Source organism: Notamacropus eugenii, chromosome 1 (assembly GCF_028372415.1).
Source record: "Notamacropus eugenii isolate mMacEug1 chromosome 1, mMacEug1.pri_v2, whole genome shotgun sequence".
NCBI classification, from domain to species: Eukaryota; Metazoa; Chordata; class Mammalia; order Diprotodontia; family Macropodidae; genus Notamacropus; species Notamacropus eugenii.
Window position 1 is genome coordinate 108,986,452 of NC_092872.1, and position 27,118 is coordinate 109,013,569.

General features: G+C 37.4%; 2 protein-coding genes across 2 annotated transcripts; both read right to left on the reverse strand.

The window, feature by feature from the left end:
- Positions 1-13,243: 13,243 nt before the first annotated feature.
- On the reverse strand, positions 13,244-14,256 carry LOC140505706 (interferon tau-2-like). Its single transcript, XM_072611949.1, has one exon. The coding sequence runs from the start codon at positions 13,793-13,795 to the stop codon at positions 13,244-13,246; it is 552 nt and encodes a 183-aa protein (XP_072468050.1). The 5' UTR covers positions 13,796-14,256.
- A 7,269-nt stretch (positions 14,257-21,525) lies between these two features.
- LOC140505701 (interferon tau-2-like) lies at positions 21,526-22,277 on the reverse strand. The gene has a single exon (XM_072611934.1). It carries the CDS (start codon positions 22,075-22,077, stop codon positions 21,526-21,528), a length of 552 nt encoding a protein of 183 aa, XP_072468035.1. The 5' UTR covers positions 22,078-22,277.
- Between the last annotated feature and the right edge of the window lie 4,841 nt (positions 22,278-27,118).

Sequence of the window (27,118 nt, forward strand, 5' to 3'; positions counted from 1 at the left end):
ACTATGTGAACTTAGCCACATTTTTCCTCACTTTGTACCTCTTTTTTTTTTTTAATCTGCAAAATAGAATTTTATGGGATAATCTCTTTAAAGTCTCCATTCATCTCTAAAAGTTTTCCAGATTTTGCACAGGGCAGCAAACACAAGTTGGTGGCTATGGAGGAGTTGGCAACAGGGTTTTTCCTCCTTTCAGAGTCATAACCAGAGAAGGCAAGTGAGGATTCTCCTCAGGTGTGGCCAAAAAGGCCTAGATTGGTTTTACAGGAATGGAGGAAGGGATTACAAATTTCAGTACATACATTTTACATGCCAGCTAAGATGGAATACTACATCTTCTCCATGCACAGCATTCTATCTCTTACCTTCATGACTCTGCATAGTTTGTCTCCCTTACCTAGAGTACTCACCCTTCTCACCTTAACCCCTAGGAGTCATAGCTCCACTCAAAGCTTAGCTCATGTGCTGCTACTTCCTATGGGAGGTCATTCCTGGTACCCCTCCTTCTTAGAGCTCTGTCCTTCAAATTAACATACGTCTACTTATTAGCACTTACATTCAGGCTATTAGGTGGTGCACTGTATAGAATTCTTGGCCTGGAGTCAGGAAGGCAGGTGTTCAAATATAGCCTCAAGCACTTCTCACTGCACCCTGGGACAATCATTCAAATGTAGTTTGTCTCAATTTCCTCAATTATAAAAGGGGATAATAATAGCATCTACTTCCAAAATTGTGGTGAGGATTAAATAAGATATTATTTTGTAAAAGTATTTAGCATAATGCTTGGCACATAGTAGGCACTTACATTCTGGTTCCCTTCCTCCCCTTGTTATTATGTCCCCTTCTTGAAGAATGTCCTTCTGCCTCCACTCCAGCCAAGCACATCAGCTCTCTTCCACCAAAAGCACTTGAACTGTGCTAGGTCAGCTTTTGTCTTACTTTGCCTGAAACACATGACTTAGTCATTTTCTGGTTATTCTACCTCTTTTCCAGCTGTTTAAATATGGTCCTCTACTTTGTAGCTTCTCTTCATAAGTTGCTTTACCCCATAAGAATGGAAAGTTCTTGAGGATAGACACTGTCTTTCTTGCTTGTATTGCTATTACCAACATTTAGCATGATTCCATCTAAGAGCCTAATAAATGCTTTATCATTTATTTTTCATGTAAACTCCTTGGGATCAGGGACAATTTTTGTCTTTGTATTTTTTCATCTACCATAGTACCTTAGGTACTTATTAAGTGCTTGTTAGATTACATTGCAAACCTTTTTATGAATGTGCGAATAGTATGAAAGTGTGAATTATTATAAGGGGGTATTTTATTTCCCATTTTGTTTCTGTTAGATTGGTCCTGTCATTAATAACTAGGGATATTGTAATGAATATACAGATAGGATTTTCAACATATGAGCCCATGATTTATAAAAAATTCATTAACATTCTTTTTAAGGTTGATATAAAAAATTCTGATACCTCATTAGCTGAGTTTACCTTTCCACACATCTTGACATGACATTGTTTGCAGGCCTAGTTCAAATAAGTACTGGCTAGTAGTAGTAGTATGTTAGCCTATAATTTAAAAGCACACACACACACACACACACACACACACACACACACACACACTAATCATTGAGGATTAAGCTGTAACAAACAACAAACACAAGTGCTTATGTAGTTATAGGATTTTTCTGCAACATAAATCATTATAACAGCAAATAGAATTTCATTAAGTGCCCATGTTGTTTTGGAATATGTTTCATCTCTGGAGGATAATTTGGAAAAACTGTGAATTAATAAATATACTGCAACAACAGATAAGTATGTTTTCCTTTCTTTTGGGTAAATATTTTGTAGAAGTACTATTTACAGTCTAAGTTTCTTTATTTTAAATATAATTTGTCTTAATAAAGTTCTTTTATTTTTCTTTAGTACCATACATCTGAGAGCTCTGTAAGCACTTTATAAGTAAGTACTGCTACCCCCACTTAATAAATAGGTAAAGAAACTCTGATACATTGAGAATTACAGTCAATTTAACAAGTGTTTATTAAGTATCTACTGTAAGCTATGAGTGCATTAAGACTTGGGGATAGAAGGGACAAATAGAAGATACTGTCTCATCCATTACAGATTGGTCTAGTGTTAGCAAGTTGGTTATTGGAGCAGTGCTCATGAAAGACGCTCTTAAGACATAGTTCTGAGTGGCCCTTCTGGCTATTGAAAAAATCTTAGGTGAGTTTATAGGAGTAGTGGGAAGAGGAGGAGCCTGATAAAGATGGTTCCATGTTTTACTTCGTTGAAAGGGGTGCTTCCCTTCATTCTTGTCCCTTCTGCTCTGCTATAGCTGACCATAGGCCTATCCAAACCTTTGTGTGTATATACAGCAAGAAGATATATTCTAGTGATTAAAAATTCTGGAAACAAACTCTACTCAGTATCAAACAGAGAATTAAGACCCAGAAAATCTATGTGAAGTTGTTGCTGAATTCTCAGATAACAACGCAATCCACAAAATGTCCCCCACAAGGGAATTCTTTTCCTCCTTCTACAGTAAGTGTGTCTGGTCTTTGAAGAAAATATCCAATCCCTCTAAAATACAATATTGTCTAACTTGTGGATAGAGAAAAGACGTTTAAAAAGTCAAATAAGAAGAGAAAACTATAATAGAACAAAGAGCACATCTAATAAATCCCTATTATGAGAAAATGTATTTATATGTGAGTGATAAAGTGTGTATGTATGTATATATGTGTGAAGAGAGAGACAGAGAGAGAGAATATGTGTGGAAGAGAACAGTAATAATATTAATACATTCTGCAGTTTGAATCTTGTCTTTCCATATATATGTATATGCATATGTATACTACTATTACTATTGTTACTACTACTGCTGCGAACTAGCGTTTATATGGTACTTTAAGGTTTCCAAATCATTATGCAAATACTATCTCATTTGATCCTTATAACAACCCTATGCTATTGTTATCCCCATATTACAGATCAGGAAATGGAGGAACAAAGGAATCAAATGACTTACCCAGGGTTACACAGTTGATAAGTATCTGAGGCAGGATTTGAACTGAGGTCTTCTTCCCTTCAATTCCAACATTCTGTTGCGTGTGTCTATGTGTGTGTGTGTGCACACATGCAAATATACATACAAAAATATATATGTTTAGACAAACCGATCTTTTGCAGTCTTGTTGTTACTTCTTATTTTGAGAAGAGTGGCTTGGTATTGTGAATTTCAATACCAAATCTTAACTTTTGTCCTCAGTGCTCACTTGTACATACTATATATATATATATACACACACTGTATGTATATCGCCTAGTTTTTCTGAGGCTTTACCCTTTCTCTTCACTTTTGTGTATATGTCTCACTTCCCTGAAAAGTTAAAGTTTAGTTTCTAATACAAAGTTGTTATAGGGTTAAGCTAATTTCCATTTGTATGACTAGCTGTTTACGTACTTGTCTTTGAGTTGAAATTTCTCTGACGTGGTCAATATGTATTTTAACTTTGTAATAAATTGAAACTGATTGTTAAAAGAAAAAGAAAGGTGAGTATGAGCTGCTCTGAGTAGTATATTGAGAGTAGTATGTCAAAATGTACTTTTAGCAAAGCTAAAAGATCCTAAATTCACAGAACTTAAAATATATGAAAAAGAAGAACATGCCTGTGGAAGCAGTATTCTAATAGCACTGGTAAAAGTTGGCAGTGCAGACAACAAAAGAGAGAAGTGTTTCTAAGACTAATTAGGAATGACTAATTTGACCTAAGTGCCAGCACAACCACAGTAAGAGTGGTTCTACTTCCTAGAATTCATAGGCAGATAGAATCATAGTTTGGAGGCCTTTGCCAGCCCTCTCCACCTGCTTCAGTGATTCCCTTCTATAAATTCCTGATGAGGTCATCTAGCCTTTAGCTTCAAGACCTTCAATGAAAGAAAATGCATTAACTACTAAAGTATCCCATTATTTTTTCCCCCTTATAGCTCTAATTATCATAATTTTTTTCCTGTAATGACCCAAAAACTTATTTCCTTCTAACTACTTTTCATTGGTCCTAGTCCACTGGAGTCAGTGGAACAGAGAACACGTCTAATCCCTCTAGCAGACTTGTCCCTTTCCCCTACTCTTCTACTAACTGAACACCACTCATTCCTTCTTGATTTTTGTATGATCAGGTTCTGAATCTCCTCACTGTTATGATTGCTGTTTTCTGGACATGGATGTGGATATTAAAGATTCATGATTTTATTGGTGTAGTCATCCCAGATCACATACCCTCCATTGCATAGTAGATAATCTTTGTAAGTTGATATGCCAGATAAAATCCATCACTTACTGGCTACTTAAGAGCTAGGTTGGTCTAAAAGTACCAGTTATTTTTGTTTTGTTTTTTTTTCTTTCATTTTAGCAAGACCCTTTGGACTTCCCTCATAAGAGGATGCATGAGGGCAAGAATGGCAGCAGCAACAGCAAAGGTTAGTTGAAGTCCCTCTGTGGTGTTGTCCTCCACCTCAGACCTTTGTTCCCAACTTTTATTTGCAACAATGGGGGACGTGGTTTTCCACCCCTCCGTAACCTATCCCCCAGTCACAGAAGGTAGTCCTCCTAGATGAAATTTCACTGTGTAAACAAGATAATTTATACTCTAATCTCTTTATAAAGTGTGACTTTATCTCTGAGTGTATCAGGAAGGGAAAAATGCAATTGGATGAGCAGAAGGTTAGCCACACTTCTGTAGGTTTTAATGCCTGAGTCCTGGAGGAATTTCAGAATTCAAGAGTTAGAAGCTAATTGTGGAGGAGAGTGAAAGGAGGGACAGCTTTTCTTGCCCCTGCCTCCTCCTCTTCATATCCACCCCCCCCCACCCCCCCCTTACTATCAATCTTGTCATCAGAGCTCCTGGACCAATGAGAGATACTTCATTCAATGGAGAGTAGAAATATACATTTCAGATAGGTATCCCTACAGAGAGGTGGTTACCTATGAGGAAGCAGAATTAAGGAAAGGACCTCTGGCAACAGAGAAGAGAGCCAGGAGCAGATTCTGGGAACTCAGTTTATCTTATTGTCCTGCAAAGATTCTGCACCTAAGAGCTCTATGAAGAGAGAAAGAACTTTCAGACCCTGTAGTATCTGAAGTTGTGAATTTCCTTTGTCATAGGTAAAAATTACACGTCCCAATAGCATTGTTCTCATTTATTTTGGTAAATATTTCCCAATTACATTCTAATCTGGTTCTGGCAGCTCCAGAGTACAACTCCAGGCTGGGTGTTGGATACTTCTGCTGTAAAGCACTTAGCATAGTATGTAGCATGTAATAGGATCTTAATAAAAGTTTATTTAATTGAATTATTCTTGTTAACCAAACCAGAATCAGTCACTAATGTATGGGTGGCCTGAACCCAACAAAGTAAGCTAGAGACAGGAGAGTCAGAAATGAAACAGAAGTTAATTTCAAAGTGAGGAAAATGGCTTGTAAGCAAAGACACTAATGCTGGAGCCCTGTCCCTAGTTGAGGGAGGGGGCAGGGCTGAGGCAATGTGAGAACATCTTAATACTGATACCAATGGCTATGCAGTGAGCTGTAGCCCTGACAATGAGGGGTAATAGCAAAAATATGACAGGTTTTATTCATGAAAGGAACATGAGTGCTACAGATACTTGTCCAAGCTCAGAGACTATTTGATGTTGGTCTGAAATAATTCTGGGAGTTTGCTGTGACTGAGATCATCCAGAGATTAAGAGAAAAGGATTGTTGTTATGCCAAGCTCAGGGCACAGCCTCCTTGCTGGGCCTTGGATATGGAAAATAGGGTATCTCCTAATATCTTGACAATTCCTCCTTTTGGCCAAAGGGAAGGGGTCTGAAAGAACCTTTGCTCTTATGACTAACAAATGACAGCTCTATTCTAGCTCTAGAAAATAATTATCTGGTAGTTTGATTGGCATGGCACTGAATAAGTAAATTAATCTAAGTAGATGTTGTGGTTTTTTAGGTAGAGTTTTGTTTAGGATTTTTGCATCCATATTCATTAATGAAACTTGTCTGTTTTTAATCTTCCTGGTTTTAAGCATCTGTATTATATTTATTTCATAAAAGGAGTTTGGTAGGATCCCTTCTTTTCTTATCATTAAAATCATTTATTTAATATTGGAATTAGCTGATGTTTATATGTTTGATAGAATTCACTTGTAAATCTGCCTAGTCCTACTGCTTTTTCTTAGGAGGCTCATTATGGCCTGTTCTGCTTTTTAAAATTATCTGATGCTTTAAAAATGGGAAAAAGATTTCACTTTTTTACCATTATCAATATAATTTATTTGTAAAATCCAATTAATCTTTACTTAATAAAACTTAACCCAATTTTGGGAACTTATTACTAAAACACTCTCAAAGCCTGAATTTCCATGATAGATAAATTTTGGAAGCCAATCATATGCATATGTATATAATTCTTAAAGAAAACAGTCTAGCACTATTGCTTTTCTCAATATTTACTATTCTATTTTATTATAAAACTTCTACATTACACCTTTATCTTATCACCTTGTCTGATCACTTCCCGCTTAGGGGTATATCATTGTAGTTTGACCACAAATATAGGTTAAAATTGTAAGATGTTCATACTTGCATCCTATTGGAGTAACTCAGAGATGTTCCAGTATCAATCATTTAATACATTTAGTATTGTACTCATAAAACTTCTTGATTATAGAAATTTATTATAAAAGGAAAATGAGGAACTTAGTTATAATAATGTGTCATATTAGGAGCAAAAGCACTCAGGTCTGTTTGATTCCAGACATGCATCATATCTGACAGCAAATCTTGTAGTCACAGGGCAAAACTTAGGATTAACCAGGTGGGGAAATTTTCTTTTTAGAAAAGAAATAGAGCAATGAGAAAATGATGTTGGGAGGATCATACCTAGGCTGTGTCTGAGGTCATCCCCAAAACTTTTCCCAAGCACAAACATCCACCGTTAGCAGTTCCCAGACTGCAGCACATGCCATTTTCTACTATTGGCTTCATGACAATTCAGACAACTAACTATTCCTATAATCAAAGCAATAGCAAATTACAGTCCCACAAATTTTTACCTTAAATAGCAAAATTTCACTAAACACAACTTGGGCCTTGGCTATCTTTCCTGAGGTTTCCCTAACTGTTAGCATTTCATTTATCTTTTACTTATAAGTTAAAACTACCCATATTTTGGGGTTTCAGATACACAGCAAATACATGATAGTTGACTCATCATTAATATGCTGAAGCTACATCTTTAAACCATTTATTTTCATAATAGCCAAGAATTTCAAATGACAATTCACTAGTATAGCAAATGTTATTATTATAGATATTATTATTATTATCTATTTTATAACAAAATATACCTCATTAAATATTTGTTTTCAAACATCTCTTTTTATCACATCCTTTTAAAAGCCCAATTAGCCCCAATCTAGCATACAGATTAAAAATTATTTTGTCTAACATTTCTATTACAGTAGCCTCTCCTATTTCACAATATAAGAGAATTTAGAAACACAAACAATAAATTTCAGGTGACATCAATTGCATTTCCAAATTATCACATATAAAATCATTGATCTTATTACCTTTGGCATTTTAAAACTACATTAGTGTTATCAGGTATGAAACAATAACATTCAATTAAAGAAATAATAATATGACAGTCACTGTTAAGCACTTTACAATCATCATATAATTTTGATCTCACAACAACCCTAGGAGGTGGCTACCATTATTATTTTTCTCTTTACAGATCAGGAAACTGGGTCAAATGGAGATAAGATAACTTGCCTAAGACTGCATAGCTGATAACTTTCTGCAACCAGAATGGAGAAGGGTAGGCTCACCAGGGGTAGAAGCTGGCTCACTTGCAGGATGTCCAGGGACACTGAGCTATTGGGGCCCTTGCCAGTGGAAGACCCCACTGCAGCTGCTGCTGCAGAATTCAAGTTTCCCTACATTTTTCTAGCAATTTTTTTCAACACTTTTATTTGGGAATCTGATCTGAGATGAGAGGGCTTAACAAAGAGAGGGAAAGACCTAAAGGAATGGGAGACATTTTCAGAGGTGCAGGGCATCAGGACATGGGCTTCTTAGCAATCCCAACAACTGCGATACACTTATGACTCCAGGAGAGGGAAGTGGGGAAGGCAGATGGGTTTAAAACTAAGAGTGTGGCACCACTGTCTAAAAGGGTGGATATCTCTTACTCCTAAATGAGCAAGGAGACATCTCCAGCAGGAGTCATAGTGATGATGTGCATAGTCTGAATATCCCCCTCCTTGTGCCACTTCTTTGACCAACCCTCCCTGTAGCTGTGTCATGCTGAGTAATCAGGATTATGGGGAGGGTCCCTTAATGCTTTCTGGGGTGCTTTCTGTTTTTTCAGCTTCCACCCTAGCCTTCATTTTGCACTCTGTCTTCCAGTGACCAGGTTTGTTTCTTTGTCATTTTTTTTTTTTTTTTACAGTAGAAGCAGACTCCTAGGTTGTGTCTCTTGTTGATTAAAGGGACCATCCTTTCCTTTCATAATGGTTCAGAAAGGATGTGGGGAGAGACAGGCTATTGCAAGGAAAAACTTTTTGTTAGCATCTCTAAGCTCTTTCTTACTAATTTCATCCTCCTCTTCTAAAGTGACTGCCATTTGTGCTGTGGTTCTGTCAGAATGTCAGAATATTGCCAATTCATAATCTAATAGAATGTCAAAATACTGCCAAGCATAAGCAGTGGCTATAAAGCACAAACCATTTACTTGTTTTTTTTTCACTCTGGGATTACTTCTAGACTAGCTGCCTTTTTTCATTGCCCTAGAACAATGAAGCTACTAACCTTATCATTTACTTTTAAAAACTTTTATAAATTTAATCATTTTTCCTGAAAACAACTTTTACAGTGTGGTGTCCTAAAACTCATGAAGATTTTTCATAAGGGAGTGAATTCCTAGAATTACACCAAAGTTTCAGGAGTTCTCTCCTGCAGTATTAAAATGATGAACCTTCAAACTTCAGAATCTGCTAGGATGTTTTTAGCGGTTATATCACTTTGATTATCTGCTTTATTTCTATAATTCCAATGTGGCCAAAGCTGAAATGACAGGGAAAAAATGTCTTACAAGTTTTTTTTTCTCTTTCTCTTGTCTTATAATCTAATCTTCTGAGGAAAGCCTAAAGTGGAAGTTAGTCCTGCTTACCAGGACAGCTGCTTCAACTATGGAAATTCGTCAATCTTCTCAGTTTTGTAAATGCTCTGACTATAGCCCTTAGACGTTTTTTGGATTTTACAGAATGTAGCTCACAACACGAACATGACACAGACATTTTACATTTTACAGAGACAACGACAGACAAAATGACAAGACAGAGAGAAACACAAGGAATTAAAACACACAATTATAATTCTGATGTTAGCTGGTTCTGAGGCTTATAGGTCAGAGGTGTACACAGTGTGCAAATTTAACTGGGATGTACAGAGACCAGAGGCATGCAGAGAGACCAGTTAACAAGAGGTGTGCAGTCAAGGAAGGATATTTTTACCAGTGATCTGGGATGACCTGGATCTAGGAAGGGGCCCTGGAGTAGATTGGAGCAGGAACAAGGACAGTGGCCTCACAATATGAGCACAGGATTGGACTCTGGAGAAACCTCTGGTGGCACTTGTTCTGTTCCCACTGACCCAGTTCTGAGTCCAGTCCTGTTTCTGAAACCAATTTAAATGTCAGCCAGACCAGAACCAGCCTCTGACTTACGGGTGGCTAGAGCAGAACAAAACAGGTTCAGGGACACGAGTTGGAATCAAACAGAAGTTAAAATTCAAAGTGAAGAAATGACTTGTAAGCGAAGCACACATTCTGGAGCCCTGCCCTGGGAGCGAGGGGGCTGAGGAATGTGGGGAGATCCCCGTACTTACACCATGGCTGTACAATGAGCCATAGCCCTGACAGTGAGGGGTAACAGCCATAATGTGACAGATTTCATTCATAGCAGGATGTCATGAAGGGAGCATGGGTAGTACAGATGCTTGTCCAAGCGCAGAGGCCACCTGATGCAGGTGAAACAACTGAGGGATTTTGCTGTGGATGACATCATCCAGAGGACTGTTGTTATGCCAAGTTCAGAGTGCAGCTTGCTTGCTGGCCCTTAGGTCTGGAAAATGGGGTGTCTCCCAGTACCTTGGCATTCCCTTCCCTTCCCTTCTCCTTTCCCTATTTCTGTCTGTATCTCGACAGACACATATAATAGACACATACATAGATACACACATATATGTTTATGTATATATATGTTTATGTGTATGTATAAAAGATATCTCTGTACATATATCTATGCCTCTGGATCATTTCTGATTTATTGCTTACATTTTTAGGAAGTACTGAGTTCAAATCCTGCTTCAGACACTAGTTGTATAATTTTAGGCAAAACACTAAATCTCTCCTCACTTTAGTGTCCTCCTTTGTAAAACAGGGATATAAAGAATTTTCCTTAGAAGGTTATCATGAAGATCAAATGAGGTAATACTTACAAAAGCACTTTGCAAACCTTAAAGCCAAAAATATTAGTTGTAGCCTGCTGTAGATGTCTATTGCCTGGCACTAGGGGAGATCGTGCTGCAGGCTGAACCCATGGAATATATCATTGCTCAGATCCCCTGTAGGCTGGACTCAGAATGACCCGAGTTCACATTGGACTGTCGACCTTCACTAACTATGTGAACCTGGTCAAATCATTTAAACTGTGTCAGTCTCACTTTCCTCACTTGTAAAATGGGCCCAATAATAGCACCTATATCCCAAGGCTGTTGAGACAATGTGTATAAAGTGCTTCACAAATTTTAACATACCATATAAACGTACCATCATCATCAAACTTAGAAGTAGCATCCAACTTGCCTACAGGCCAATGTTGGAATTCTTGGAAAAATAAGACACAGAGTACAAGATCTTTATTATCCCCACTTAAGAGTCAGTAGCCAAGTCCTCACAGATCTTGAGGGGAGTAAGAAAAAGCAGAATTACATGACCATGCTGGCCTAGGCTTCTGCCATTCTTGAAGTATTTCCCCTGGTTCCACTGCTTGCTACTACCTAAAAAATCTTTTTCTTTCTGGTCTGACTCCCATAGAGGAAAAATAGAGCTCAAAGCTATATCATGTCCGGATTGCTACTGTAGGCAACTTTTTCCTAGGCTAGTAGTCAAGGGGGAATCAGGTAACTCTCTATCCAGAATCAAGATGGTTTATCAGTGCTTATTCATTGAACTCAGGAGCTACATGGAACTCTCTTCCTCAATAGGTTTACTAGAGACTCTCTCTACAAGCTCCTGACTGTCCTGCTCAGAGGGCCAGTAGACCAGGCCACACATAACAACATTTGGAGAAATTTGAGAGACTGTTAGATCAGCCTTGATAGCATAACTTCTCTAAGTTCCCTGGAGGGGACCTGAATTCTTTTTTCTCCCACTGGCCTCCTAGAAATGCCCCAAATTTACAACTTCAGTCTTATGAAGGATTTTCTGACTTGAAATCTTTATAACCAGCTGTTTCAATTATGTCACTGGCATATGGTAGATCCAACGGGAGTACTTTGGCTCATTCACACTTTCTCAAAGCATCTGGAGTTTTGAGATGCCAAGTTGGTCAAAAGAAGTCCAAAGAGCAAAGGTTTTACAGTCTTTTTGTCTTTTGATGATGACATCCACCTCTCATCACTAAGAACTATTGTTCTTTAAGATGTCTTTCTGTGTTCCTTTTCTTTTATTTATGTTGTCAGTCACAGAACCAGATAATTTTGGGGTCATTGAGCTTGAGACTGTGGCCAGGCATTGTTATTTTCTGGACTGAAAAGCATGTACAGTCCTCATTCAAGGGGTGGGAGAAGAAGAAAATAAGGCACTGATAACAATTTCTTTTCGTATCTTCTACTGGACCCTGTTTACTCCAGCATTCACTTTTTTAACTTGACAGGAACCTCAAATCACCAGCTGCCTCTCAGACACCGCCAGCTGGATGTCCTATAGATATCTCAAACTCAGCATATCCAAAAAGAACTGTTCCTTCTTCTGAACTTTGCCATTACTGTCAAAGGTAAAACCATTCTCTCAGTCACCCAGATTTGCAATCTAGATGTCATCTTTGACTTCTCACTTTCACTCACCTCAAATTTCCAGTTTGTTCTTTTGTCATTCCTGTGTTCAGAATATCTCTCATTTAGGTCCCTTTCTTTTCACACACCCTTTCTTTCTTTCAGTTGCCTTCTAGTTGGTATTCCCCCCTATTCCAGTCTTTCCGCCACTTAGCTATAAAAATAATTTTCTTAAAGAGCAGGTCCGACCCTGTCACCACTCCATACACAATAAATTTGCTCTCTATTACCTCTAAGATCTATTATAGGATCTTGGATCTTCTAGGACCAAAAATAAACTGCTTTAGCATCTAAAGACCTTTAAAACCTGGACTTCACATTCTTTTTAATGCTGAATTCAGGTGCTACCTTTTCCAAGAGGCCTTCAGTGATTCCCTTAGCTAAAAGTGATCTCTTCCTCTTCAAATTTTACTAGATCAGTTTGTCTGGATGTCACCCTAATACATCCCATCTTTGAACAAACTTATCTGGGCACTTAACATCTTTCCTTGTAACTCCTCTAAAGGCAGTCACTATTATTTTGTACCTGTATATATCCACTGAATAATACAGTGTTATGAACTTGAAATAGATGTTTAATAAGTGTTAATTGAATTGGATTCTTGTGATGAATCTTCTCTGCATTGTTAATTGAGTATTGAGTCAATTTTTTTATATGAGATTTCTTAAAAATAGTTTTTATTAATAAAAAAGAGTTCTTTAAAAGGATGCATTTTATATAGGAAATATAATGATGAACAGTAGGGTCAATGTAAAATATTTCAGAAACAATCTCATTCCCCATTTGTACAATAAATATTAACAATATTATTAGTATAAATAGTATCAATAAATAAATATAAATAAAAATAAATTATAAAATGTCTAGCTGTTGAGCTCAGGTGATGTTCCTCTGTATTCAGACTCCCTTCTATACATTAAACGTAGCTTATACTCTTTTAAAATAATTCAGCAAATACAGATTTTTTTCAGTAGTTGTGAGAAAAAACTTTCTAAGATTGAATACTTATTTTTAGAGAAGCAGTCAATTATTTGAGGAACTGAGAGTCTGTGTCTTCTTCCCTAGTCCTTGAACTTTCTTGAAAGTTTGCCAATGAACAGAAAGCATCTCCTGATTTCCACTCGGGTGACCTCCCAGGCACAATGACTGTACTCTTTGCCTTGCAAGTACTGGCTTATCCCCTGGAAGTAGTTTTTTAGGGCCAGCTTGGGGTGTTCACTTCCCAAGGAAGGCTCTTCCCTCTCCACATTCTGTGCACGGCACCTCTCCAGCTGTTCCATCTGCTGATCCAGTCCAATGAGCAGCTGCATGAACTGGGTTTGATTCCAGGCAGCAGGAGCAGTATTCTGGTTAAAGAGGGTGAAGATCTGCTGGAGCATCTCATGAACAATGACTGTGGCATCTTCTCTCTGGAGCTGGCTGCCCTCCATGGCTTCCTTTGGGAAGTTGAAGTTGGTCCTGTCCTTCAGACATGGCACCAGGGAAAATGTGCTCATTTGGTTCACAAGTGAGAAGTCTTCCTGGACACCCTGAGTCAAGTCACAGCCCAGGGAACAGAGCATGCTGGAGCAGAGCAGCATCAGAGCAACTGGCAACGAGGTCCAGGAGGTCATGGTGATGCTGAGGATAGTTTGTGGCTGGCTGAGCTGGGAGACTAGTGAACTTTTGTCTCAGTTTCTCAGGTTATCTGGCCTCTAGACTACTCTCCCTTAAATAGTGCTGAGTGTATCTTTGATTTCTTAGCATGGGACTTCCCTTCACTTTCTGCTTTCTTTTACTTACTTTCCAAATTGGTCTTAGAAGATGTCATTAAAATCTCTTTGTTATATTTTAGAACTGAAACCAAATTTACCCTTAAAGAGAGCTTGCAGATTGAACTCTTTGGGATGAGCTATCTTGACTTTTTTAATTGATTTTTTTCCTCTTATACTCTTGTACGTTACAAATTGTTGGATCCTAAATGCTGTCAAATTTTCCCTTTAAGTGATTCTTACCTCTCTCTGTTCCCTACTACCTACTAATATCATAATTTAGATATTTATCAACTCTTTGTCTTAATGACACCACTCTTTTCACTTGGTTCCCTAACCACCTACTTACTCGTTTGTCTGCTACTCAGACCAGAAATTATTTCCTGGAGGACTTAACATTTTGATCCCCAGAATTCTCACCCAGGAATTTCACAGTCCTTATTTGTGGTTGTCTCACATCATCTACTCTATCCAGGAAATATTTGACTTCACTGCTCTGACATCTTCTCATCAGCCATGTAGAAAATGTTTTTCCCCTACATCTTTCCAAATCTACATCCATAATCGAATCAACTCTATCCTTGCTTTTGGAAAGGATGTGGCAATATGTTCTCCCATGACTTTACTTGCCATTCCTGTAACTTTCCAAATCAAAATACCTTTCACGGGCTACCACTTTACCAGATGTATTCTCTTCACCTATTAGAATATTAAATCCTAAATTAGGGTCAGAGAACAAATGGTAGGGTGGATTAGAATCTTTCTCCAGGTCTAATTAATTCTTCAAAAGAAGAAGTATGTACCAGATGTAAGAGCAATTATGACTAAATTGACAAAATGAAGAAAAGGGAGTATAGTGACAAGGTTAAATCCTTTGAATCCACAGCACGGATAATAAATCCTTCAGGTACTTAATTGAGAATCCTTCACTGTTATTCTCTATGCTCCTGGCAGTGATGTACAAACTTAATGGGGTTTTGTGCCCATGGACCACATTTGAACTCCTGGCTGATGCAGTATTGAAGAGTAATCTCACTGAGAAGGAAATTATTACTGCCATGGGAAATGGAGATTTCATGATAGATTTCTTCTGGGTAAATTGGTGCAATACCTGCCTTGACAACAACCTGATTGATGAGGAAGGATGTTAGCTTGTAGGGGCAGTTGGCTTACAGAAGGATGTGTGTGTGTGTGTGTGTGTGTGTGTGTGTGTGTGAACACTAACATGATTGTGTAGTCAATTGGAAGGGGTAAAATCATGGAGATGACACATGGCATATATGGAACCATGATCTGGACAAACGATAATTTCCACTATGAGACACTGCTTCTTTCCACATTCATTCCATCACAAAATGATAATTCTCTTTACTGAGAGTGAGTACAACAGAAAAAGAGGATGGTGAGACAACATGTGTGAAGGCAAATAAAATAGAAATCTTCTAGAAGAGGTCACTCAAATATCAGTAACTTTGACCCTATGAAATATTCAAAGACATTAGGGAAGGAATAAATAAGCATAGAACATATGGATCTGACACTACAATTTCAAAATTGAAATGAAGAAAGTTAATGAAGTAAAAATTGGGGAAAATTTTATCAAGAGAATATAAAAAAGGAAAAGAAAATATACAAATTTATGTCTATTGTCATCTTACTCTTTTTTCAAGATCTAGTTCAAGAACAACTTATTCCACGTTTCCTTGTCTGATCTCACAACCAAGAAATGACATATTATTCTTGAAGCTTTCAGGCCTCTTTTATGTACCAAATCATTATTAACTAGATTAATACACACATTGTGTAGATTAACACACATTGTGTGTGTGTGTCATTTCTGTTCTAGACAACAAACCCCCTGAGTCCAGGAACTGTGGTGTTTTTCCTTTTTATGTTGGTCTCAGCCAGCAGCCAACAAGCATTTATTAATCATCTACTCTGTGCCAGGTCTTGTGCTAAGTGCTTGGGATAAGCCTGTGTGTGTGCTCTGTCCTTAGTGCTTGAAAAAGATCATGACATCAGGAAGATGATGCCTTAACTTGCAAGTGAATTGTAATTGAGTGAGAGGGGGCTGTGGTTTGGGCTTGGGATAAAAAGAAAGACAGACGACATAGTCTCTGCTCTTAAGAAACTCACAGTCTAATGGAATAATGTCCTAGAAAGTGCCTTGCACATAATAGATACTTAGATGTGTGGGTTGAATTGATCCTACAAAGACATCACAAAATTCCATAAGTTTAGAGAATCCAGTGGTTCAAGTGGAATGATTTCTAAAGTCCTCCCCCCGGTTTGTTACTTGAATGAGAAGCAAGTTTCCCCTGACACTGGATTGGTAACACTACATCATGAGTGAGCCAAGAACTTTTAATAAAATGAGATTATCTCCATAAGATTATATTCTTATTATATCATTATCTTTGTGAGATTTATTAAGCTAGGAACTTTCAATCCCATGTATTTTTCCTTAGAGACTTGACAATACATGGAACTCTCAGGGTACTATTGATATTGTAGGGTATCTACACAAACAGCCTACGCTGGAATGCCCTTAGATGGGAATTGTGCATGGATGAATTTTCCATTCTCTTCAAACTCCAGAGTTCCCCTCTAGATGCAGCTCTTTTGTTTGTCTTGGCTCTAATTCTTATATGACATCCCTGTATTTTGGTTTCGTTTGACCCTCTAAGTTGCTGAGCTCACTGAAATGGGTTTCCCTTAACTGAATTTCCTTCCCTTGGTGAGAGAGGGGAAACCACTTTCTCTACTTCTATTTTCAGTACACGACATGAATTCAGTTTCTCTTCATTTTCTTATGTCATTTTTTACCTTCGAGAAAATTTTGATAAGGAGAAAGTAAAATTCTGCTCTTTTAAAAATTCCAAACAAATTTTACTGCCTTTTAAATCTATCAGTTTTATTCATTCGAAAAATCTCAGGAAGGGGCAGAAGTTGTTTCCAGGATAGCAAACCAATTTTTCATCATCAAGGGGCAAGGGAAAAACAGAGATGCTGATTCCAAAAATGTAATCATATGAAAACAAATCAAAGATTTCTTTTCTATCATTGGCTTTGAACACTGTGGGCCAGACTTCCCCCTATTTGCGTAGGAAGGCACCAGAGCAAAAAAGGACACTACAAAGACAATAAGTGAATGCTTGTAATTATTTTTTCAGTTATTTTTCAGTTGTCTTAGCCTCTTTGTGACCCCATTTGGGGTTTTCTTGGCAAAGATACTGGAGTGGTTTGGCATTTTCTTCTCCAGCTCATTTTACAGATAAGGAGCCTACGGCAAATAGGGTTAAATGATTTGCCCAGGATCACACAGTTAGTAAGTGTCTGAGGCTGGATTTGAACTCAGGAATATGAGTCTTCCTGACTCCATTTCCAGCAGTCTATCCACTGTGCTTCCTAGCTGCCCATATAATGATTGCAATGCAACAAACACACCCTGATAAAATAAACGTGTCAAGCTCAGATTTCAAAATTTTCAAAATAGAAGGGACTTTGGAAATTACTCAATCCAATCCTCTCATTTTATAGATCAGGCAACTGAAGTAAAGAGAGGCTAGGCCACCTCATTTTTGGTAAAACTGAAAATAGAATTCAGGTCTTTTAGCACTAGTCCCTTGATTATATTATGCCATCATCTCTAAAGTCAAGATGAGGAAGAGCAAAACTATTAATGTTAAAGGAGGAAAGGATATTTCTTTCTTCTTTCTTTGCTTCATATGCTCCTCTTAACCCAATCTTTAGCTGAAAAGGAAAGAAAAGAATGGATATTGAACAAGTTTTAGTCATCAAGCCATAAAGAAAAAAGATGATCTTTATTTGACAATGCTATCCCACCATGAATATAACAGCTCCCTTCCTCATAAATTTGCATATGGGGTCCATGGATTGTAAGGTGTGTTCTGAGAAGACTAGTCCTTCAGGTGTGAAGGCTGCTGAACCTTTTCCAGGTCTGCTTTCTACCTTTGGTGTCCACTTGATCCACCTAACTCTCACCTGTAGCACCAACAAGCTATAGCATGTGCAGTGGCCACACGCCAGTAAACTATTTCAGCAGATGGACTAAACCAGATTGAAGGTAACTTAGGTGTTTCAAACCCATTGGCGACTTAGTGGGATGTCTACCCCAATCTTGTTAAGACTTCTTCTGGTGGAATGGGCAGAGAAGAACAATTTGTACCAGTGGCCATGAAGGCAGCTGAAGCAGGTGCTGTGGAATGCTTAGAGCTTAGTTAGACATCAAAGACACCAATGCCACCCACTGCATCTTGAGCCATCATGATTCTGTCCTGCCACTGGATTGTGATGATTCTGGAGGACACAATTAGGTTGATGACTTCATGCATCTCTACCTTACTTAAATCCAATTTACACAGGAATCAAAAGACATCACCCATACTATTTTTTCATTGTTACCTATTTCAAAGTCTTGTAGCTACAAGGAAGGGATGACACAGTAGGTGCAGATACAGTGGGAGCTGTAGTCACAATCCTGCACATAGAGAGTCTAGACTGTAGGGTTATCTTCTTTTATTGGAAGCAACAGCAGGATTTGGCAGCCCCCTGGGTTTCTGAGCAGCCTTTTAAGAATCCTACTGCTCACCTCTTGGTGTGAGGAAGGGGATAGAAAAAAATGCCCTAAAAATTATCTGTTTACTCAACCCTGGCCTGATTACCATGATAGACAGGAATCCTACCCTGTAATCCAAAGACACACAAAAAATATACAAAAATGTCTGCAAAGACTATTTCACTTACCATCAGCACATGGAATGTACACACACTTATAGACAACACAGAATCCAATAGATCTGAAAGGTGAACAGCTCTTGTTGCCAGAGAACTCAGCAGGTATTACATCTAAATAGTAGCCCTGAGTGAAACAAGGTAACAAATGAAGGCCAGGTTACTGAAGATGGAGCTGGATACATGTTTTTCTGGAGTTGCTACAGTGAAGGGGAGCACTGTGAAGCTGGCATAGGTTTTGCAACCAAAGCTAATCAAGTCAACAAGTTTGTATGCCTTCCAAAAGAAGTGAACAATAGACTCACGACAATGCAATTGCGACTTGCAGGAAAATGTCAAGCCACCATCACAAGAGCCTATGTTCCCATCAAGAAAAATTTTATGAAGACCTGGAGATTCTTATCATCAATGTGCCAAAAGAGGGCAAGCTTATTAATGTGAGTAACTTTAAAGCTAGGCGCAGGCTACCAGACTTGGCAGGGAGTCCTAGGGAGAAATGGAACTGCAAACAGCAACAGCAATGGTCACTTTCTACTGAAGACTTGTGCATCTCATGACCTCATCACCAATACTATTTTCTGTTTACCTAAATGCAATAAAACTTCATGGCTGTACCCTTGCAGGAAACATTGGCATTTAATAGACTTTGTGACTGTGAGGAGAAGAGACAGATAGGATGTGAAGGTAGTGAGGCAATGTGTGGTACAGTGTGCTGAACTGATCATAGACTTATCCTTTCCAAGCTAAATATTCCAATTCAACAAAGGTGGCATCCCCAGGTCAAAATGATTATCAGAAGAATTAATGTTAACAGATTAGAGCTCTTCTATGAGAGGGAACAATTTGTTGCTAACTTGCAGGGAAAGTTGAGTCAATACATAGTTGGCAATAGTGGAGCAGCAAAGGAGCGGACAGCTTTCAGAGATTTTGTGTATAGTATTGCATTTGTTCATCTGGGTCAGAACACTCACAAGCATCAAGACTGGTTTGATGAAAATGATGGGGAAATTCAGAAGCTGCTAAAGGAAAAATGAGAGCTATGTGTATCAATTTCATGACAGCCTGCTTGCCTGGGTTCTGGGTAATGGATAATGCTCTCGTGCCTTCTCAGTCACCAGTGGAGTGAAACGAGTCTGTGTGCTTCCCCCCATGCTTTTTAGCACAATGTTTTCAGCTATGTTGCCAAATGCCTTCAATGAGGATGAACATCAAGGTCAGCTGCCACACTGACATCCCAATTCTTCAACTTGAAAAGGTTATATTTTCTGATTGCAAGTGATTGTGCATTCAAGGCAGCCTCTGAAACTGAGGTGCAACAAAGTATGGATTCATTCTCCGCTGTTTGTGCTAATTTTGGCCTGGGAATTAACACCAAGTAAACACAGGTGTTCCATCAGTCACTGCCACACCATCCATTTGTGGAACTGTTGGTTACAGTAAATGGAGAAGTATTGAATGCTGTGGATAAATTCACTTACCTCAATAGGGTACTTTTCAGGGATGTACACGTAGATGATGAAGTTGACAAATGCATTGCCAGAGCTATCTCATTGTTTGGCAATCTCTGAAGGAAAGTGTGGGAGAGAAGATGTATTAGGCTAGCTACCAAACTGAAAGTATACAGAGCTGTTGTGCTGACCTCGTTGTTGTATGCCTGTAAAACCTGGACAGCGCACTAGTGCCATGCCAGAAAACTGTTCATTTTCAATATTTCCAAAAGACATGCTCTGTTGGATTAGCAAGCTGGGCTGTGTTTTTTTTTTCCAATTGTATGTCATGGGCTGGGTGACTCACACATCAGAGTTTTTCTCTGCCACACTCCTTTTGATTAGATGGCTTTTACCAGAACTTCCATTTAAAGAAGGCATCCTGACCTGCCATGTCTTCATTTCCCATTGTATAGCACTCCTCTAGTCTTCTCCACCATTACTTACAAAATAGTAACATCCCATTACATGCACATTGCACAGTTTGTTTAGCCATTCACCAATCAATGGGGCACTCATTTTGTTTGCATTTCTTTGCTGTCAGAAGAAAAGTGATAAATATTTTTGTCACTTTTTCTTATCAATAGCTACCTTTTTTCATACCAGTGGCCATCTTGGGATAAAAACACAATAATGGTATTTCTGAGTAAAAGGTTGTGGGCATTTCAATAACTTTATTTGTCTAATTCCAATTTTTTCCAAAATAGTAGCACAGATTGACAGCTCCAAAATGCAACTTTGTCTCTGTTGCTCAGCACTGGTTTTATCTGTGACTATGTCTCTTTGCATCTCTATATATCCAATGAGTAGTTCTGTGTCTTGAACTTAGAAGATATTTAATAAGTGTTTGCCGAATTGCATTCTTTCAGTGAATCTGAGCATTTTTGTGGAACTGCAGTCAAATTTACATATATGGTACCTTAATCTTTATGGGATAGAATCAGCCTTTTCACATGAAGTTTATTCAAGAATAATTTTATTAATAAAATATAGTTTTAAAATGCATTTTATATGGGAAATATAAAAATGAACAATAAGCTTAATATAAATGTTACAAAAATAATCATGTTATTTCTATGAACAATAAATATAAATATTGTGATAAGAATAAATAGATAAATAAGTAAAAGCATTAACTTATAAAATATTCAGCTACTGAGCACAGGTAATGAATCTCTTTAGTGAAACTCCCTTTCAACATATGAATGGTAGTTTATATTGTTTTAAAATAATTCAGTGAACACAGATGTTTTTCAATTGATGTGGAAACAACCCTTTTCTAATGACTGAATGCTTAATTTTTAGGAAGCAATCAATTGTTTGAGGAACTGAGAGTCTATTTCTTTTTCTTCAGTCCCTGAATTTTCTTGTGAGTTTGCTCGTGAACAGAAAGCATCTCCGAATCTCTATTCGGGTGATTTCCCAGGCACAGCGGCTGTACTCTTTGCCTTGCAGGTACTGGCTTATCCCTCTGAAGTAGTTCTTCAGAGCCAGCGTGAGATTCTCACTTCCCAAGGAAGGCTCTTCCCTCTCCACATTCTGTGCACGGCACCTCTCCAGCTGTTCCATCTGCTGATCCAGTCCAATGAGCAGCTGCATGAGCTGGGTTTGATTCCAGGCAGCAGGAGCAGTATTCTGGTTAAAGAGGGTGAAGATCTGCTGGAGCATCTCATGAACAATGACTGTGGCATCTTCTCTCTGGAGCTGGCTGCCCTCCATGGCTTCCTTTGGGAAGTTGAAGTTGGTCCTGTCCTTCAGACATGGCACCAGGGAAAATGTGCTCATTTGGTTCACAAGTGAGAAGTCTTCCTGGACACCCTGAGTCAAGTCACAGCCCAGGGAACAGAGCATGCTGGAGCAGAGCAGCATCAGAGCAACTGGCAACGAGGTCCAGGAGGTCATGGTGATGCTGAGGATAGTTTGTGGCTGGCTGAGCTGGGAGACTAGTGAACTTTTGTCTCAGTTTCTCAGGTTATCTGGCCTCTAGACTACTCTCCCTTAAATAGTACTGAGTGTAATTTTCATTTCTTAGAATGAATCATCCTTGCACTTTCTACTTTCTTTTACCTGCTTTCCATTTGTTCTTCAAGTGTATCATTAAAATCTTTTCATTGTGATATTTGTGGAATTGCAACAAAATTTACCCTTAAAGAGAGTTTACAGAATAAACTCTTTGTGGTGTGCTATCCTGTTTTATCTATTTTCTAAATTCACTCTTTTGTGCTACACATTTAATTAGATACTAAGTACTATCAGTTTTACTCCTGGAATATTTCATTCCACTGTCATATCAGTGCTTCCTCCATTACCACCACCTACAGCCTTAATCAACCTAATCAGGCCTTAATCAGCTCTCATCCCTCATTGGTTTCAGTTACATTCCTCACTTCACTTCACTCCCTAGTCTTCTCTTCAATTTGTTTTTAACAAAAAAGAAAGCATTTAAAAAATAAATATACACATTAAATGAAAACACAAAATTGGAGAAAATTTGCTATGCATTAGCTGAAGATTTAAAAGGAGATATCTCAATAATGCCACCAGAGAAAACAAAAATAAAGGTTTTTTTACTATAGAACGAAACTAAAAACACTAAAATTAGAGAAAACAGAAAAAGTAAACCCATGTCAATATTAAATATTTATGCATTAAATAGTATAGTATTTAGTGTAGCCATTGTGCTGACCTCATTGTTGTATGCCTGCGAAACATGGACAGTCTATCAGTGCCATGCCAGGAAACTGAATCACTTCCATTTGAACTGTCTTAGGAAGATTCTGAGGATCACCTGGCAGGATAAGGCACCAGACACTGAGGTCCATGCTGGAACTAAACTACCAAGCTGCAACTCTGATGGGTTGGCCATGTTGTTCGAATGTAAAAGGTATGCTTGCCATGAAGACTATTTTATGGAGAACTCACATGGGGCAAGTGATCACATGGTGGCCAGAAGAAGTGATACAAGGGCACTCTCAAGGTCTCTCTCAAGAATTTTGGATTTGATTGTGTGACATGGGAGACACTGGCATAGGACCACCTCAGCATGGCATGCCCACATCAGAAAAGATGCTGTACTCTATGAGCAAAGCAGAATTGAGACAGCATAAAGGAAATGTAGGATGTGCAAATTTGGAGTAAGCATTGCAAATGTTCACAAAGTATCTGTGCCCAATCTGTGATGGAGCATTCTGAGCTGATGTTGGTCTGATCAGCCACAGTCATATGTACTGAAACTTCAATTTATCATGGTGATGTCATTTTGGTCTTCTTCAAGAATGAAGGACAGCAATTAAGTAGTACAGCATTTAAATTCATAAAGCAAATTTAACTGAATTAAAAAGACATAAATAGTAACATAAAATAATGTGACTTCATTATTCCACTCACAAAAAGAAGGAATCTAAAAGGGAAATAAGTGAATGTTTAGAAGAGAACAAATTATTAGAGAATTTAGAGCTGCAATATTTATGACCACTTACCAATGAGATGACTGTGCTTATATCACAGCATCAAATGTGTCTTTACAAAAATAATTCATGTATTATGAAACAGAGAAATTGCAATAAAGGAAGCACAGATAAAATATGTGGACCTAAATGAAGACTTAATAATATATTTCCAAATATGTGGGTCAAAAAACAAAGTATACAAATAATTAATGACTGTGAAGGACAATGATATTGCTGAAATACTGTATAAAAATTATACATTGAGGAATAATTGTACTACCATGAACATTAATAAAATATCAAGAGTTTAATGAACTGAACATATAATGAAAAAGAAACAAAAAGAAGAGTTCTAAATTACTATTAACCATTTCAAAGAATTCTTCTAGTTGCTAAGAAGTGGGGAAAAAACCCTGAGGTGCTTTTCGTACAGTTAGTGCTTAATAAATGTTTCATTCGTTCACTTCTCTACTGCAACTCATCTATTTAGTATCCAGTTTTCTACCACAAAAGTGCAACTATACATGTTTCTGAGTATACAGGATCTTTATGTTTTATTCTTGATTTCCTTAAGGATTATGCCAAGCAGTGGGCATCTCTGGCTATAGACATTTTCATCATTCCTTTTACACAATTCCAAAATGTTTCAAAGAATAATTGGACTGCAGCTCTACCAATAATGCATTTGTGTACTTGTCTTTCCACATTCCTTCTAATGTTGACTGAAATTTTTTTCATATTTGTCAATTTGCTGGGCATAAGGAGAAACCTCAGAGTTTTCTCTACTTCTTATCAACCAGAAGCATTCTTTGATATAGTTGATAATAATTTGGAACTCTTCTTTTGAAAAGAATTTACGATCTTCCATATCTGACTACTTATGTTTTTTGTTTCTTTGTTATTATATGTTCAGTTCATTAAACTTCTGATATTTTATTAATGTTTATGGCAGTAAAATTATTCCTCAATGTATAATTTTTATATAGTATCTCATCATTATCATTGTCTTTCACAGTTATTAATTGTTTGTGTACTTTGTTTTTTGATCCACATATTTGGAAGTATATTATTAGTAAGTTAGACATAGATGAATGAATGAATAATCTGCAAGGAACCTATAAAACTCTCTATTTCAGTACTCTCATACTTAACCTACTTATTTACTCATATAATAATCTATTTATTTATTCATCTATTTATTTCCTTATTCATTGATTGACTTATTTATGTGTTAGTGTTCCTAACAAACTATGTATATAAAGGCTGAGACTCTCTATCTTACCCAGGCCAGAATTGGAGGGGATAGTCATAACCCTAGTTCCATTTCAGGCCTGCACAGAAGCTTTAACCTACTCCATTTCCAACCTTGTCTAATTTACTCTTCCTAGCTTACTCTCTCTTCCTTCCAATTTAGTGGCAGAGTCTCCCTACATTAATTTCAAACTTGGTGTAGATCAGATTAGCCAATGGCAGTTCTGAAATCCCAAAATTAAAAGATCCACCAAATTCAAGTGTCCTGGTGGCTGGGATTGCAGGAATGTGCCATCAAGTCTGGCCCCTTCACTTTACAGATGAAGAAACAGAGGGCCAGGAAGGATCAAGGAAGCATAGGCAATAAGCATGATAAATACAGAGAAGCATGGAAAGAAGTAGGAAATGATTCAAGTGAAGTAAGCAGACCCAGAAAAATGATATACACTGACTATTGTAAGGTAAATGCAAAGAACAACTACCATCACAACCAAATTATAAAAAATGAATGCTACAAAATGATAATGATCAAACTTGATCCTAAAGACTAAAGATTATAAAAAGACACTGCCCACATTTCTTTGTAGAGGAGGGGGAACCGTGTAAACAGAATACTTCAATAACGTTGAACTTTTTTGATGCATTGATTAATTCTGTCATATTTTTTCTTTATTACAAAAACTGAATCTTTGGGATGGAATTGGTAGAAAGATATGGTAGGATATATCATTTTTGTTGTTGAGTTGTCATCAGTCATGTCTGACACTTTGTGACCGCATTTTGGATTTTCTTGACTCATTATACAGATAAGGAAATTGAGATAAATGGTGTTAAATGACACAGCTAATAAGTGTCTGAGGCCAGATTTGAACTATGATTCTTCCTGACTTCAGACCTGGAACGTTTTCCACAGTTCCTCCTCGCTGACTGGTGGGACATGCAGATGATGTAAAAATAGCAGATATTAATAATTTTTTTTAAAAAAAGAATGTAAACTCTAATAAGGCAGGGAGTCTCTTTTTGTATTACTATTCCCAGGACTTAGCTCAATGTTTAGCATGTAACAATTGCTTAATAAATGTATTTTCATTTATTTATTCATTTATCCTTTCATTTTTTCATGCATTCACTCTTATTTTTCTCCTATCTGACTTCTTACTATCCTTTGCTGTATTTGTTCATTTCCTCTCCTCACAGTATGAATCTGGTAGTGTGAATTCCTGAGAGTCCTTTCCTGGAGATTCTCCTCTTCTATCTGTTTATTTAATTGGAAGTCTCATTAGCTCTTATGTCTTCAGGTATTATTTCAATGCTGATAAATCTCAAGACTAATTTTCCAATCTTGGTCTCTCTAATTGAACTTCAGTGGAACATTATCAGCTAATAGATCTTTCTGGTTGTAGCAAAACATACACAGATCGATATCCCCCAAATAAAACTCTTTGTCTTTTCTCATAAATGGAAAACAGGGATGCAGGGTACAAGTCCCTGGTTTTAGAGTTAATCAATTTGGCTTCAGATTCTGGCTCTGATGGCTTACTCTTTGTGTTATCTTAGAAGAATCACTTAACTTTCCTAGACTTTCTTTTCTTCATCTGTAAAATTTGTGGTTTGAATTAGATGACCTCTGTGGAATATTCAAGATCTAAACTTTTGATCTTAGTTCTTTCTCTCCTAAAAACATCCTTATTTTTTTAAAAATCTTCCTAGGCACTCAGGTTTATAATAATATCAAATCATATTTGATTCTTTCCCACTTTCAACCACCATATCCAATCAATTACCAAGTCTTGTTCATTCTACTTCTTCACCGTGTCTCTAATCAGAACCTACTTTCCAGTCAGTAATTTAATGAGTGTTTTACAAAGGAAAAAAGAAAGGCTCAGAATGATTGAGTGGCAGTTTCAAGGTTTTTCAGCTATATACTAATCTTTTTTTTCCTTTCACACACTCAGTATTCCAGCTCAATTCAAGTATTTGCTATTCCTTGATCTCAAGCTGCTTTGTGTGTTTTTTTCCTACACATATGTTCATGTCTAAAATGTACCTCTCCTCCCTATATGTGTTTATTGTCACCTTCCTCTTTCTTTAAAATCGAAATCAAGGTCAACATTCTTATTGCCTTTTCTGATCCCACGGCCAAGATATGATACCAAAATCTTGAAATTATTCAGGACTCTTTTCTGCACCAAATCATTCTTAACTTGTATTACATTTATTTGTGTACATGTATCATTCCTATA